This window comes from Beta vulgaris, chromosome 5 (genome assembly GCF_026745355.1).
Source record: "Beta vulgaris subsp. vulgaris cultivar EL10 chromosome 5, EL10.2, whole genome shotgun sequence".
NCBI classification, from domain to species: Eukaryota; Viridiplantae; Streptophyta; class Magnoliopsida; order Caryophyllales; family Amaranthaceae; genus Beta; species Beta vulgaris.
The window spans coordinates 3,614,808-3,632,321 of record NC_079206.1 but is presented as its reverse complement, the minus strand read 5'-3'; the positions used below and the strand labels follow the sequence as shown (position 1 = coordinate 3,632,321).

Here is a 17,514-nt window from a genome sequence, read left to right as displayed (position 1 = left end):
TTGACTTTTAATAATATCACAGAGTTCCTACTCTTTTCTGGTGGATTCCGGAGTTTTTTTTTTTTTTTACAGATTTATCGCTTGTAAATCTGTTGTTCTTGATCGAGATTAGCGCTTGCTTTTCTCCATATTTTCCGACTGCGTCATACTTTCATGATATGACAACCTAAATTAAGTCATATATTGCTTCTTAAATTTATCACGTCATCCACTACATTGAGTTGTCAATTGGAGTTTGGGTTTTGTATGTATTACGAAATTGCATAAGCCCTTTGACCTTTTTGATTACATCTTTAATATATTTTTGGGCAATTAGTGCCAATCGAGAAAAATCACCATTCAAAATATTACAAAAAGTCTTGTAGGAGATTGTATCAATTTAAGACATGATGATGAGATTAGTATATGTTTAAGCCTAACATATATCAATTTAAGGCCCTGTTTTTTTTGGGACAATTTTAATTTTATTTCATTTCAGTTTAATTCAGTTCAATTCATTTTAGTTTAGTCCAATTCTGTCCAAAAAATAGGGTCGAAGCCCATACATATATTAGTTTAACCCAATCTATCTGTTTAACTTATAGCTTCTATCAATTAATGCCGGATTATATAAGTTTAAGCCTCTGTCATGATAATTTATGCTTGTAAAGTATAAACTGATAATTTATGTCTACCTATAAACTGATAACATGATCTCGTCTTAGTCATTCTAAACAACTTAGGCGCGTCTCACATCATATGAATATTATGATGAAAGTTTAGAACTTTTAGTTACGCCAATTTGGTAAATTGGTGAAAAAGTAAACTTTTCTCATTTTGATAAATATAAACTTCGGCGTCCAATTGATATACATAATTACAACCTACTGCACTTCTAAATATATATTTTTACCAAATGAATGCACGTGCTAAATATTCCATTTAGAAAGGACTTTTATGTCACGTTGGTTCTGGTATCATATCAAAGGACCCAACTCAATCAAAAAGTTAAGCTGATGGCTGGAATCCCAATAATAATTTTATACTCTATCACTATTAAATATGTTTAACCCGTTTTACTTGCAGTATATCTTCAATTGAATGGTAAAATAACAACATTAAATCTTTGTTAGGAATTCCATTCACTTGTGGTCTTTTGAAGATTTAAAATAGTATGGAATATATATGAAGTACAATAATAATTGACCAACTTCCGTTTTTCTTCCGTTTCAACATTTCTCAAATATGCTTAGACTTTTGACTCATATTATCTATAACTTTGATTTCGCCACCTTGTGATGCATTTCTAACGACCTTTTTTTGGTTTATCATATCATACTTTTTTCGGCAAAAGAAAAAGAAAAGTAAAAAAGTATTGGTGGATAATGTTTCTACACTTGCATGATCAATATTGATTAACACCATACTGCTAATTAATTAAAGGCTTTCTAGAGGATTTGGTAGTTGTGAGAGCTCACGAGACATGAGCTTTTCTACTCACAAGTATGACATTGTTGTAAGGCTCTTTCCCCGTCCAAATGTCACTTTTTTCAGGCCATGCAAATTAATTAAAAGGCCAAATATTTCCAACCAAATTCAATTTTTTTATATATTGTAGTGCATTTTTTTTTATTAGGAAATTAAGTTAGCCCTAAGGTATGCATAGCATGCTAAGGAAATACCCCAACATTTGTTGGGAGTAAAGATCGAACCCCTGACAACGGGGGCCAAGGGGGAGTGCTTTACCCATTTGAGCTACCTCTTATCCTTAATATATACTTCCTCCGTTTCTTTTTACTTGCAACGGTTTGACTTTTACACTATTCACCAACTCTACTTAGTTTACATTTGGTGATTTATAGTTAAGGAAAAACATATTCATGTGGGATCTTATTAGATTCGTCTGAATGTATATTTTCCGAATATATACTTTTTATAATTTTTATTCATCGGTAATTAAACTTATTAATGGTTGAAAATATGCATTGGCAAGCGTGAAAGTCAAACTGTTGCAAGTAAAAAGAAACAGAGGAAGTATCGTAGTGCATGCATGCTCTCTCTTGATTTGTTGATTAAGTTGTGATCATCTGATAGGTAGAGATCAAGCCGATCCATATTCTCCTAATTTTAATTTCCTAAGATTATTACCTTAAATATGTTTAGATTGAATGAGATAGGTGAAAAAAGGGTCTTGTTATTGTTTTTCTACTTTGATTTGTAATATTGGTTTTCTTGGACACTGTTTGTAAGGGTAAACAGATTTAGGTTAAGGCCCACCTTGATAAATCATTATCTTATCGTTGAGAATAACGTAGTTATCCTAGTTGATAGAGTATCATACATGATATTATTATGACAACTAGTTATTAGACTCAGACTATGTCCTGGTTAAGAAAAAAATTTCATTTATTATAATACTTTATGATAATAACACTAAATACAACTTAGCCTAGTGGTTAAAACTTTATTATATGTACTTGAGATTTCGGGATCAAACCCTATACTATTGCAATTTCTTAATATTTTATTGTACATGGATTACATGAACAAAACTTCCTAGAGAGAAGTTAGTAAGATATTATACAACCAGGAGTCTAGTTGGATATATTTTAGAAAACCTTACTAAATACTAACTCCTAAAATATATCCAATTAGACTCTTATAGTGGTATAATATCTTATTAACTTTAATCATATCTCCTACTACTAGACTTATATTATCATATAGTAATACTATACATGATATTTTATCAATTAGGATAACTACGTTATCCTCAATACTTATGCAGATGGGAATATGATGTGTATCATACTTTTGATGATGAAGAAGTTTGTCACTGCATTTTTTCCCTATGTTACATTTAGATGTTCATTAAGGGAATGTTGTTTAAGCTACAAGGTCAAAAGTATAACCATGAATTTGTACTAATTTATAGGGGGGGAAATGCATCCAAATTGAAGACCCTGGTTAATTAATCTTAAAATTGGTTACTAACCCCTCAAATTTAAATCCCTAATGATGAAATTGACGTGTGAAAGCCAGAAATAGAAGCCCATATCTTCTTCAATTTCTTGCTTGAAATTTATAGGGAGTTTCTTAGATTTTATGAGAAGAGGGCCGAGTGTATTAATAGGCAATTGTTTTAATAATATATAGTAAAATTTTATAGTTGTTTCTAAAACCTTTCAGAAAAAAGTGGTTGTTTCTAACAAGCTTCATATTATGTTACATATAAATAATTAATATGTTTTACATCTTGTTTCTTTATGAAACTAAAGATAACATGTGATCTTAACTCTTAATTAAGTTTAAACTTACTTTATCTGTTTATTATAAAAACCATATCTCTAATTAACAATAATTTAAATGCATAACTAGATTAAATTTTGACTTCTTCCAACCATCTCTATTACCATTTCTCCATGTTAATAAACTTACACAACATATAAAATCATCATTACAAGTTGACCATTTCTCGTCAATAGTAATAAATCCCAATGTTAAAACATCGTTCCAGCTATTCATTTACTCCATCTGCTTTTAAATAGATGCTCTATTTCAGATTTTGCTTTATTCACAACTCTACTTTGACCATATTTTTCGGCACATGTATAAGTCCCATTGTTAACATACCTATTCCGAATATTAATTTTTTATAATTTTTAAGTAATAGCTAATTAGAGATTATTAATTGTGAAAAATATGCATTGACAAGTATATAATTCAAAACGGACGGAGTATTATTTTGCATCGATCATCTAAAATATCTGGTATATAACTGTGAGCATAAAATCAACCATGCATGGCCGTGCACCACCCTACCTATAATACATCACCAACTTATACTCCTATGAATGCATGTCCCAGATGTACGGTAGTCCAACTTTCAATTGCATGTGTTTGCTATATATTGAATGTATGGCATGGGTTGCCTGTGCTTTCTTGTTTTGTGCCTTTTAAATTGTCTTTAATGTGATTCTTGTAGAGTACTTGTGTATGTCCTTTCACTTTACACACCCACTCATCATCTATTGAATCAATTATTCGTGTATGAAATGAACCATGAGCCAGAAATTTAACACTTCAAATGTCTTCAATTAGAATATCCGATTCTAGGATTTCAAGATCCAACAATCAAATTCATTATTCTTTACACTAGTCGTCTTTGACTCAAGCCATGCTCAAAATTATGTTTAACCGTAACTTTTGTTTATACTACACTGATATAGTATCAATTAAGATAATATGTATTTCAATGTTGTGCATATATGTACAACCTTATATCATATCTACACTGATATAGTATCAATTATATATTCAAAGATACGGTAACATATGCCCTTTCTAACGAGCTTGAATAGGCGTCTCATTGCGAGAGGTCAAAATGGCCTCTCACAAGTCACAGGGGCATTTTTGACATTTTGTGCAAAAAGACAGAAAATAGACGCTGAACTTTGGTACCAACTTATACCAAAGTTCAGTAAAGTTGGTACCAATATCAAAATATTATTTTGGTACCTAGTGTAAGTGAACTTTGGTATAACTTTGAGTTTTGGTACCACTTATACTTACTTTGGTATCAACTTTGAACTTTGGTACGACTAATACATCATTTGGTATAGTAACTCTTATTTTGATACATCTAAATTACTTTGGTACCTCCTATGAGACGCTAAGAGTTTCTCCATTCTGACACTTAACTTATGACCAAAAAAAATCAACAAGTTTGCCGGAACATTTCTAGTATGGTGTTGTCAAGTGTACAATATAGATTTTATTTCAGTATAATGAAATAGATAGATGTTGTTTCTCAATTAGATTCATCTAAACATATATCCATTTAAAGAGTCTATGATTTCTATGGCTAAAATGCTAAATGGATTCAAATAATTTATCGATTCACAATTTGAAAATGATCAGATAAGTTCAGTTTCAACTTTAGTAATGTGTAGTAACATGACTAATTATTTACTCTTATCCTTACCTTTTACTAGATTCATTTTTGTTATTCTTTACATTTCAGTAACTTAACATATGAAATAATAAATATTACTTCCTCTATTTCGTTTTAAATGCAACAAATGAATATTTTATATCACACAAATAATGATATTCATTTGTTGCATTTAAAACGAAATGGAAGAAGTAATTTTATTCGTATTCGAAGTTTAGATGTGAATGTTTCTTGCTATATCACAAATTCACAATGTCACTAGCTATCATAATTGTCGCATGCAACATTTATATGTATGATCCTACAAGCTAAGTCTACAGGAATTTGATTATATTCCAAGTACCCCATCGATTCAAAATAGAATCCCCAATCTCAACATTATTCCACTAATCAGACACAGAGGCGGCTAAGGCCATGTGCAGGGTGAGCAAGTGCACATGGACTCCAAAATATAAGGGGTCATATTCTATTAGTTGTGGTCCTAATGGGGGAAAAAACCTAACTCTAATTACAGACTATTTCTATTCAATTTTATAGAGTGTAATGTTGGATGCAAACTTAAAGAAATTTCTATTTGGTGTTTCTTCTCCTCCTATTCTCAAAAAAAGACCATTAATGACTCTCCCATCTCTTCCTATTCACCAAAAAAAATTAATTTTTATAATTTAATTTAGCACATGGCCCTAATTTTATGAGACGGCCATGATCAGACACTTTGGTAAAGCTCCTGAAAAGTAAAATTGGGAAATCAATTCTCAAATTAACATGAACACAACAATCAAAACTGTCTTTTTTATATAACGATTAAATCCCTCATTAAGAATACTGAAACATAATCTGGCCAATCATGAACATTTTTTTTCATACTTCACAAATGTGATTATAGAAAATTTATCCTCTAAAAAAATTTCAAACCAAAAGCCAGAAATTTCTATGAGTTTTGGAGTTAAGAATATAGCCAGAATTTTGGCCCTTTCTTTGCACTGCCACACAACTGCACGGGCTATTTTCTATCAAATATTCAGCCGTGTCTACTGATTTTGACACTGCTCGTGTTGTTGATCCAGTACTTAAAGATCTTTTAGACCTGAGATTCAAATCAAAAATTATGTTACAAGATTATTCGAGTGAGATATTAACCATAGATTTCGATGTACTAAGTCACTAGAATACAGTATTGAGCACTATAATTAGTTTTCCAGTGTACCTAATCATAATTTGCCATTTAAACACGTACGTAAAATATAATTTTGATTTAATATATGGGAAGAAAAGAAAATTAGAGTAGTTTCGTCAGATTTTTTTAAAAAAGTTATAAAGTCAATCAAAATCAGATTTACAAACACAAAAAACATATACTCCCTCCGTTTTTTTTTAGATATAACATATTGACTTTGGGCACTATTCATCCCATACATTTTGACCACTAATTGTTATTTATACATAAGAAAAAAATGTATAATCAGAATTAGGGGAGAAGTGATGGGAAGAGAATTATGCATGGTAAGTTCCATCAAAATTAGCATATCAACTTCAAGTTCAAGTATCTACGACCTATTTAATATTTTTATTATATTATAGTAAGAGAGTACTAATATTATATCTCTTATATATCTCAATTATTTATAAAGTATCTATCTTTTCTAGCCTTTTTTTTTTCATTTCTAAACCTCTAAGCTAGATGTTTTATGATTAATTAACTATTTGTCACAAGACTTCTCTCCATAGACAAATGTACAACACATGATAGTATAGAACATCGTTTAGACTATCCACTCGATATAATTTTTACTATCAATCCATATCAATTGAAGTACTTACATATGATTATATTATTCGCAAACTTCACTTATCCTAAACGAAGAGATCAAGGAAATTAACACGTGACAATATGAAGTATCGTTTAGACTATTTACTCGATATAATTTTTATTATCAATCCATATCAATTGAAGTACTTACATAGGATTATAATATTCGCAAATTTCACTTATCCTAAACGAAGAGATCAAAGAAATTAAAAGACATTAATCAGAATGTAAATACTTTTCAAATTATTCTAATGAAAGGTTAAAACTTAAGAGGTAAGACTCACCCTAAGAGACCAGATAAAGAACGACGACGTTGGCCAATAACAAGTAAATCAACCCCCAACTCCTTACACCTGAGCAAAATAACAGCACCCTTACTATCCAGGCTCCCTTGCTCCACCTTCTCAACCCTAACCCTCGAATTCGGGTACGCCGCTTTGCATGCCTTCTTCATCACGTCCAAGAAATCTCCGCCACAATGGCGGCCTTCGTTGGCAGCATCAAAATTGGAAATATCAGTTAACCCTGGATCAGAATTTCGTCGTCGAAAAAACGATTTAATTGACATGGCTTTTTTAGAGTGTGTGACGTGCATGAGAATTACGTCGTCATTCTCATGCATTGCATGGGAGAGGGTGTATTGTAGGGCGTTAATCGACTCGTTCGTCGGGTCCGAAACCACCATCACCCTTCGTTTTCCGGCGGGTGATGCGTTCGGTTTCCATGCCATGCAAATATGCAATTACGTGATTTTGTCAAGAGTTGATTATGATGCCTCTTCTCCACATGATGAAGGAAGAGGAGATGGTGGAGCTTGGGGAAATAGAGGATGTTAATCGTTTTTTCTTATGTTATCTGATTGTTGTTTGGGGTATTGGATTGAAGATCAAGGGTGTGAGATGTGACCCTTGTTTTGTTTTTGTTTTTTCTTGTCACAAATTTTCCTAATTCATAGTTTTGTGGTAATTCATTAGTTGAATTTCTTAAATCCAGTAATAAGATAGTATGACCAGGTCAGATGCCTAACAAGAAGAGGTGCACATATTTTAAAAGGCAAATTTTTGTACATGACTTATTGTAAGACTTTAATGTATTTTAGTTGTCGTGGGAGACTTCAAATTAATAAAATATGGTTGGTTAAGTTCTAATGTTTCAGAAATGTGAGTTAGGTTTTTTTTTTAGGCCTAAAGAAATTTTTAATTTTGATTACATTTAAAGACATACCAAATAAATTGAAATATTTGCCAATAGAGTTGAAAAATATTTTGTTTAATTAATGGACCATAAATGTTTGTAATTCTTTAGCCATACACATAAAGTATTCTGAGGAAAATAATAGCAAAGATCATGTTATATTTATTAGGGGTGTTCATTTAGGATAATCCGATCCTAGATTTCAGATCGCGGAAAATGCTATTCGAATATGGCCTAAAAAATCGGATATTCAAAATTTTGGATCGAATAGGATCAGATATCTGAAAACTAAAAAAATTAATTTTAAAAAGGAAATCTACATGAGTTTCAGATTATCGAGTATTTCGGATATCGGTCTTGAAATCGAATATTTTTGGATATACTGGAAAAAAAATCCCATGTTAAGATATTTTCGGATATTTGGATTAAAAATTTTCGATCCGAAATATTCGAAACTCAAAAAATTGCCGGTTTATCGAAACCGATTGGCCGCACGTTTGGATCAACTAGGTCGGATATTTATGCACCACCCTAATAGTTATAGTTTTATTTTATATTAAATAAGAATAATTTATTTGTATTAGCCACCATAGCTGGTATCTTATACTAGCTGCGAATATTATATAGGTTTTTGAACAGTTTATAAAGATAATGATGGAATGGATTGTGCCAAGCCTTGCTGCTGGCCGGTATCATAATACACAGTAGTCGCATGCCCATCCTCTATTGAGCCAACACTAGTAGAAAAAAGGCTAAACATCACAATAAAACGGATTCAGATCTACAAAATTCGAATTCGTTAAGTCTGTAACTGATCCGGTTGGTCTACAAATCGAATCAGTTGGTGGGCCGGGGCCTTATAAAAAAGGTCAACTTCTTCCCTTGCCCCTTCATTATTCAACGCCCTACTCTAAACCTAACTTCTTCTCCTCATTCAATCCCCTCCTCACTTCTCTTCTCCAAACCCGCCACACACCCTCTCTTCTCTCTCCTCAATCATACCTCTTAGTCGTTCATCTCATCTCCCTCTGATCTCACGGCGCCCTCCGTTCGCCGTTAACACCCACAAAGGCACGAACATCGTTGCTCTATTCGTCGTCAACACCCACGATGGCACGAACACCTCTCTCATCACCGCACTCCATTCGCTGTCAACCACGAACACCACCAACCAACCACTAACTATCGCTCTTGTCTTGACGCCGATCTAGGCTTGTTCAACATCAACCAACCACCACCCACGAACATAAGTCGCTCCTCATTTTGCAGGTTTCAAATTTGTTAGTTTAAAGATTGGTTTTTTGGTTCTTAATCTAGGGTTTCTTAATTTATCGAGTAATTATTTGTATTTTTTGTAATTTTTTTCATTTCAATTTAAGTTTAGTCATTTCGTATCTATTTCTTTGTAATTTATTTTGTAATTCCTGTTGTTAATTTTGTAATTTTTGTAAGTTATCTTGTATTGTAATTAATTTTGTGATTTCTTAATTGTTGTAATTTATGTTTTTCAATTTCTATGTTCTAATTTATGTTGTGTATTCCTTATGCTCGAATTTTTTTCGTTCTCATTGTTTATGTTGCAATTTTATGTTCGTATTTTTAAAAAATTTGCTCCTGTTTTCGCTTTCTTGGTTGCTGGTTAGGTCCGCTAGGAATTGATTCTTTTATCTGGTTGCTCGCTGGGAAGTGGAAACCGTCAAAATTTTTATATATATTAATAGGCTAACTGATCCGATTATTTGTGAAAACTGGATCAGTTCACAGCGTACTGATCTGGTTTTCACAAAAAACTGGACCAGTTAGTTGTGAATTGATCCGGTTGAACCGCTTCGAACCAACAATAGATTTTGTAAGACCTATTTTGATCGGAGCGATTGAACTTTTTTCCATCAGTGCAACCAAAATCTAACCAAACCTAGGCACAACACCACCTAATAGCACGGACGTTTCGTGGTTAGTATCGTAAAAAAAGCATAAATTAGCTGTGCTTTTTTGTTCCTTGTGTTGTGCATAGGCGGGTATACGAGCTTGCCTAGCTGCCTCAACCATTGGCCCACCCTTTGTGCCTATATCCTACTTCCCCCTGGCAGCAGCAGCGTGCTCCCAAGCCCACTACAAATGAGGTACTTAGTCTATTACCCTATCAAGCCTACACCATGTAGCCTCCTCCTTATGACTATTCCATACAGGCGCCACCTTCATCCGGTTATGCTTCGACTGACGTCGATGCTGCCATGCATACTCTCACTTTTCACCAACCGATGATAATTTGTATATGGACACGGGCGCCACCTTTCACATGACTGCTAATCCAAGTACTATCACCTCTTATTTTAATTTGAGCAAAAACATTGGTATTGTCGTTGGTACTGGTAACACTATTCCAATTCGTGGCTATGGACACACTTCACTTACCCCCCATAACCCCTCTTTACGACTCAAAAATGTTCTACATGCTCCTAAACTTATCAAAAACCTTATTTTCATTGGCAAATTCACTAACGATATGAGAGCATGGGGACTTGTATCCTATCACCACCATGCATAGCCTCATCTCACCATCTACTTCGAACCAAAAATCCGATTCTATAAGACCTATTTTGATCGGAGCGATTGAACTTTTTTCCACTAGTGCAACCAAAACCTAACCAAACCTAGTCAACACCACCTGACAGCATGGACGTTTCGTGGTTAGTATCGTTAAAAAAAGCATAAATTAGTTGTGCTTTTTTGTTCCTTGTGATGTGCATAGGCGGGTATACGAGCTTACCTAGCTGCCTCAACCATTGGCCCACCCACCGTGCCTATATCCTACTTCCCTCTGGCAGCAGCAGCGTGCTTCCAAGCCCACTACAAATAAGGTACTTGGTCTATTACCCTATCAAGCCTACACCATGTAGCCTCCTCCTTATGACTATTCCAAGCAAGCCCCACCTTCATCCGGTTATGCTTCGATTGACGTTGATATTGACATGCATACTCTCACTTTTCACCAACCGGATGATAATTGGTATATGGACACGGGTGCCACCTTTTACATGACTGCTAATCCAGGTACTATCACCTCTTATTTTAATCTGAGCAAAAGCATTGGTATTGTCGTTGGTACTGTTAACAATATTCCATTCGTGGCTATATATGGACACACTTCACTTATCCCCCCCCCATAACTCCTCCTTACAACTCAAAAATGTTCTACATGCTCCTAAATTTATCAAAAATCTTATTTTCATTGGCAAATTCACTAACGATATGAGAGCATGGAGACTTGTATCCTATCACCACCATGCATAGCCTCACCTCACCTTCTACTTTCCTTGCTGCATCACCAAATTTGTGCACTCTCGCTTAGGACCTCAGTGCCATATTATTCTTAGTTCTCTTCATAGTCATGATTTGATACATTATTGTAATAAAGGTTCGTTATTCTTTTTGTACTTGTCCCTTGGGAAAACATAATAAATTGGCATTTTGTGATTTTATGTCTGCTACTACAACACGTTTTGATATTATTGACATTGATTTTTGGACATCTCCTATTTTGAGTTCTAATGGGGATCATTGTTATGTCTTTTTCCTTGATAATTATAATGATTATATATAGTAATTACTTGTGGGCCTTTCCCATAGCAAACAAATCACATGTTTATTCCATTTTTCTATTTTTTAAGACATTAATCCAAACTCAATTTGAAAGGGATATCAAAAATATTCAATGTGACAATAGATGGAAATTTGATGATAGACCTTTTTAATCCTTTTGCACGGCTAATACTATACAATTTTGATTTTCTTCCCGAATCTAAAACGGATATCAAAAATATTCAATGTGAAAAGATGACGCAACATGACAAGCAACAGGGGTTGTTTCTTACCATTGGAGTTGCTCCAAGGCACGAGCCAGCCATACAAAATATTCTCGTGAATCGTGATGTATAATGCATTTTTTTTTGTTATGCTTTTTCTGTGTTGGGACTTGGGTTATTCTGTATTTTGTGCCGATTTGCCCTTGTTCCATCTGAACTTTTTTTGGCAATTCTTTATACCCCATTTTTTTCGACCCATATGACATTATGACATATCAACTTTAGAAACAGGAGTGGAACTTCAAGCCCATAACGATTACATGTTTCATTACATACAGTAAGTCAGTAAGTAATACACAATCTCGAAGGAGTAACGTCAACAACAACCAAAAGAAAAGAAAGGAGGAAATAGAAAAATTCCTTTTACTTGATTACTTCCTGAGAATTGCCGCCTAAACAAACTAGAAAATTTACCAGAAAATTAGCCGTTTTTCTCCCCAAACTTCAACTCAGACATAATCAGCTGCATCTGATCATCACTTAGAATTCATCAATGGCGGACGTTCTTCGCTTTTCTTCAAGAAGAGATCAATCAGCAACGTTTTTTTTACAGATGTGCGTCTTTCTCTCTCTTCAAAATTATGAAAATGATGATGATCACGACTTTTCCGACGCTCTATTGCTTTCAAAAATGGATGTAACTGAAATTTTCTTTTTTATGCTGATGTTTTGTTCTAACATATTGTAGGCGCTGGATAAAATTAGATTGAATTAAGAGTTTAATTGATGGATGTGAACAAATTTGATGATCAACCAAAATTGTTCATCAGAATTATAGCTGATAAAGTTGACGAAAGCAGGTAATCTCAATTCTGCTTCATCTCTACTATATTTTGGCATTTTACTCTATGCTGATGAATTTTTAGTGTTCTATTTCACTAATTGATCGCAAATTGTTGATTTATTTATTGAACAAAAATAATTTCCTCAAAAATAAGATAAACATATCTAAGTTGGTGGAGATGCGGGGTATCGATCCCCGTACCTCTCGCATGCTAAGCGAGCGCTCTACCATCTGAGCTACATCCCCTTAGACGCTATAGTATTTCACTATTCACACACATTAATTGCATCTGCAAAATTTAACTTTCACAATTATTGCATCTGCAAAATTTAACTTTTTTTTTTTCTCAATATGAGTATATGACAGTTATAGGTGAATGTCATCTAGCTTATTCAAATTCTTGAGATGTGGTACTCAAATCGTGGGATCAAATTCCGTCCACGGTCTACATAGTTATAGGTGAATGTCATCTAGCTTAGTTAAAGTCTTGAGATGTAATACTCAAATCGTGGGATCAAATCCCGTCTACAGAATTCGCCCTTGCCACTCTTTCTACCCAAAAAGAATGGTAGCCATATATATAAAACCAGCTGGTTTCTGTGATGATTGCCATGATTGTGAACTTCAGCTAAAATTCTGGATGGGCCTATCTATTAGGAGTCAATTTAATTGCTGATCTTGGAAGTCTCAAGTTTGCATGAAGAAACCTTGTTGGAAACAAAAAACAATTTCTTCTGGAGATGCGGGGTATCGATCCCCGTACCTCTCGCATGCTAAGCGAGCGCTCTACCATCTGAGCTACATCCCCATTTATATTTTAAAGCTTCACAGTTTTTTATTATTAAAAGTAACAACAACAAAATGCATATCACATATTGACATGGATTTTTTGAACTTGAAATATCTGAGTGTTGGGGCTGGTGGGTTGGATATCATGAATGGGACAGAAGGTACCAGCTTGTTTTGCCATCATTGCCATGTTTTTATTAAGCTGTAGCTAAAAAGTTACCTTACTAATTTGGATTCGAGTACTCATATCGGATATTAGTATGTGTACGAGTGTTTGACTTGACTATTTTACTTGTTAGATTGTATAAGCTCCTTAATCTTGAAGTGTTGTATATATGATCATACCCCTAATATATAGAAAAAATATTCTAAATATACTCTACCACACTCCCGAAATATAGCGGAAGGAGGACGTACACTAAACCAGATCTGAAATCCAAGAAGAGTTTTCAGAGGTAGGCCCTTGGTGAAAAATATCTCATTATTTTGGCAGAACATGAAGTGTTGATTGTCAATGTTGTCGAAGTATCAGGAATCCTACTTGAGATAAAATGCACAATGTGAAGTAAATGAGGCTAAAAACATTATACATAATAGAAATTGACTTTGAAGTTTCATGAAGAGGTAGAGTTAACATGAGTTTGTAAGGAGAGTATGAGTAATGACCAACATTTATCTCCTGGACTACTTCACCTAGCTAGCTATTGACAATATTTATAAAAGAAATAAATTTGCTCAAAATCATAATTAACAAGATAATGTATTACCAAACTCACAAAATTAAAAAAAAAATGAAGAACTAAGCATTTTCTATAAATCATGACAGCAATTTTTCATCAATATACCTCCCACAATTGTGTTCCAAATCCAAAATCTTTGATCAAAGACTAGGAGAAAACCAAAATGGGCAACAATAAGATGACCGTGATTGAGAACCTTCGTACAAAAATTGAACCGTGTCATCTTCTAGGCTATATACACCCATATCATGCCCTCCAACTTTATCCTGCGTACTAGTATACCATGATCGCAAATCATCGCAAAAGTATATGCAATTGCTTCGACAACCAGCAACTCGAGGTGAAACAGAGAAACTCGTATTCGAACCAACAAAAAAAGCACAACCTTGCAAATCTTGCAACTCCACAACACTCTTGGTAGAATCATCAAGCTTGTAAACTCTAAAATTAGTAGTATTGTAAGCATATGAGGAAACAGATTGCCTTATTATCGAAATATCCTTTATCATTACAACTATATTTCCCCTTGACTCAACAATATATGTAGTACTCCATTTTCTAGGCACATTTTTATTTTGTGCAAGTGTGACTCCTTGATTTGGAGGCCCTACCGCGTAACGCTTGAGCCTTTGTGGATGTTCTATGTCACTTAGGTCACAATAGAACAAGCCACCTTCTACATCACTAAATAGCAATGACCTTATACTTTGGCAATAGATAGCATCATCTAAAGCCATAACATGAGTTTGAAGAACATCATCTTCCTCATCATTAACGCGGTTAATATCCCATGATAACGGCAACCATGTTTTATCTCCAGGCTTTGCTATAGCTACCCTGGTATTGCAACCATATATTGTCACCACAAGCCATACACTACTGTCATTAACTCTAGGCACTCGAACCAGGACTGCTTTCGATATAAAAGAATCTCGAATACTCTTATCTTTCGCTCTCCACCATGAACCAGGGAATGTCCCTTGGGAAGGAAGAGGAAGACAAGTTTTTGTAACTGGATTGAATAATTGCATCTCGCGATCAAGACTTAAGGTCACTACCCAACCATATGGTGAACCCCAACAAGCACACCCATAAAGTTCAGGGAGGTTGAAATTGTAGCGTTTATTTCTATTAAACCTAAAATTCAGCATATATCTTGTATAGTCATTAGGAATATTCATGATGTTCTCCCCAAGATTGTCGAAATTATCGTTTCCTTGTGGACAATAGTCCTCAAGGTCGTCGTCGATATCGATTTCAGCTTCATTACCATCAGTTAGCATTAGCCATGGCATTTGATGATGAATCCAATTGTTTTTCAGTGTAGCTATATTACATGTATATGAAGCAAGGTGCCATGAACGACAAACAGAGGAAAATATTATATAATCTTCCAGTGATAATATATGATCTTCTACAATATTTATCAGCAATTCAACTGGGAGTACTGAAGAATGATCAATCGCAGCTAACTTCATGTTGAATTGATGTTAGCAATAAGATTGAGATATTATGAACATTGAACGACGCACAACCAGATTAAATAACCAACTTCTTAGGTGATATTTTTCCTACTTAGGGTTGGATTTAGTCTCGTAAGTGTCCACGTTTTATAGGTCTCTCTCTCTCCCACATTAGTGCTAACCAAATCCGAGAAGTTCAAGGTGTCTTATCTATGGCAATATTGTAACCTGTTAGAGTTATCTTAGGCATTGAGATATTCTAGTCTATATTCCTTCCTATCTTTTAGGGAAGTTATTTTGATACTCCTTGATTTCCTCCTCCTTAGAGGATTCTATTGTACTCCCTCCGTTTCATAATATAAGACCCGCACGATTTTCGAGGTCGAATTTTGATCGTTAATTAATATTATTATAGTATTTTCCAAGACGAATCCAATGGTATAAGTTTTATTTATCGTATTTGATAGATATTTGTGGTCAAAGCAAATTTTCGTAAAGCGTGAATGCCTTATATTTTGAAACAAAGGGAGTATTATATACTGTTATTTTCAATGAGAGGAGGAAAATTAATCTTATGTAAGATAAGGACTTTCAATTTTACGTTTATTATTGCGTATTAGTTAAAAAAAATTAAAGATCTGTCCTGTTCACCTTATTTTTGCTTGTTTTTGAAAAAAAAAAAAAAGCTAAGAAAAGTTCAGATTAAATAAAAAAAAGTCAAGAATAGTTTATAAAAAATATGAAAAGTTATGAAAAAAAAAGAAGAAAATTTTAGAAAAAAATAAGAAAGGTTAAGAAGAAAAGATTAAATACGAAAACTTTGGGGGGAAAAAAAAAGAAAAGTCTAGAAAAACTCATCAATAATAATTTTTTAAAAAAGTTAAGAATAAATAAGAAAAAGTTCAAACTGATTCAGAATAATTAAGAAAAAAAACATAAAGGTGAAGTGAACAAGGCCCTCAAAATCAAAATTGTAAGTTGAACAAATAGAACAATGATCCTATATGTACAAGCATGTTGATTGTTGCGTGGTCAAAATCACCTCGGACAAAGGCCTTGTTTGTGCAAGTTTATAGAAATCTTGATATGGACATACGTGGTATTCATGAAAGGCGGTGAATTTGATATGTCATGGCAATCCGCTTCAAATAGGGAGGAAATACTAATTTGAATGGACGTGTGAGGAGCACTTGAGAAACGAGAAAATCTCATATGTGAGGTAGGATTAGTTAGATGTCTTAAAATAGTGAATTAATACACTTACTGTCAATTGATTATAGAACGGACACTTGTCAACTTCGACTCTTAAAATTGGCCTTAATTATTCTCTAGACCTAAGACTCGACTCTAGACCTAAGACTAGTGAATTGGGGTTAGTTAGATGTCTTAAAATAGTGAACTAATGCTACTGCCAATTGATTTTAGAACGGATACTGATACACTTGTCAACTTCGACTTTTAAAATTGAACGCAATCATTCTCTAGATCTAAGGGACTCGACTCTAAACCTAAGACTTGAGCTTCATTAGTAAAAACATGCACATGAAAGTGACCCGTATCAGATTTTGGCTTGAGGATGGCTCTTCTAGGGGTACCAGTACCCTCACATCTGATTTGAGTGAATTGGATTTTCTGTTATCTGTATTAATATTTTACTTTTTTTTGTTTAGGAAACCTGTCTGCTTGGAGATTAATGAGTTAGTTCACTCTTTCACCAAAAAACGAAAATAATTGTCTACTATGTTATAGTATTATGTGCTTAGATATGGAGTTTCTGAGGGGTCAAAAAATATGGAGATGCGGGGTATCGATCCCCGTACCTCTCGCATGCTAAGCGAGCGCTCTACCATCTGAGCTACATCCCCTTAACATCATGGGATTTCACTGTTCATAGATAATTGGAGATCTGCAAAATGTCTAAACTTGGGTTATTTC

General features: G+C 33.9%; 1 protein-coding gene, 1 long non-coding RNA gene and 3 other non-coding genes across 5 annotated transcripts; 1 reads left to right on the top strand and 4 right to left on the bottom strand.

The window, feature by feature from the left end:
• Positions 1 to 5,842: 5,842 nt before the first annotated feature.
• Positions 5,843 to 7,311, bottom strand: LOC130591662 (uncharacterized). The gene is made up of 2 exons (XM_057395331.1): positions 7,028 to 7,311; positions 5,843 to 6,020 (listed from the first exon to the last, which is right to left on the bottom strand). Exons 1-2 carry the CDS (start codon positions 7,309 to 7,311, stop codon positions 5,843 to 5,845), a joined length of 462 nt encoding a protein of 153 aa, XP_057251314.1.
• A 4,650-nt stretch (positions 7,312 to 11,961) lies between these two features.
• Positions 11,962 to 17,507, top strand: LOC125497638 (uncharacterized). Its single transcript, XR_007274653.2, has 3 exons — positions 11,962 to 12,358; positions 12,492 to 12,603; positions 15,439 to 17,507. It is a non-coding gene; the product is annotated as an uncharacterized LOC125497638 (long non-coding RNA).
• Positions 12,761 to 12,833, bottom strand: TRNAA-AGC (transfer RNA alanine (anticodon AGC)). Its single transcript has one exon. It is a non-coding gene; the product is annotated as a tRNA-Ala (tRNA).
• On the bottom strand, positions 13,323 to 13,395 carry TRNAA-AGC (transfer RNA alanine (anticodon AGC)). Its single transcript has one exon. It is a non-coding gene; the product is annotated as a tRNA-Ala (tRNA).
• TRNAA-AGC (transfer RNA alanine (anticodon AGC)) lies at positions 17,372 to 17,444 on the bottom strand. Its single transcript has one exon. It is a non-coding gene; the product is annotated as a tRNA-Ala (tRNA).
• Positions 17,508 to 17,514: the final 7 nt, after the last annotated feature.

Coding starts and splice junctions, on each gene's coding strand:
- LOC130591662 (XM_057395331.1), bottom strand. CDS start 7,311: ATGTCAATTAAATCGTTTTTTCGACGACGAAATTCTGATCCAGGGTTA. Junction 6,021..7,027: donor TCTTTATCTGGTCTCTTAGG/GTGAGTCTTACC, acceptor TTTGAATCTCAG/GTCTAAAAGATCTTTAAGTA.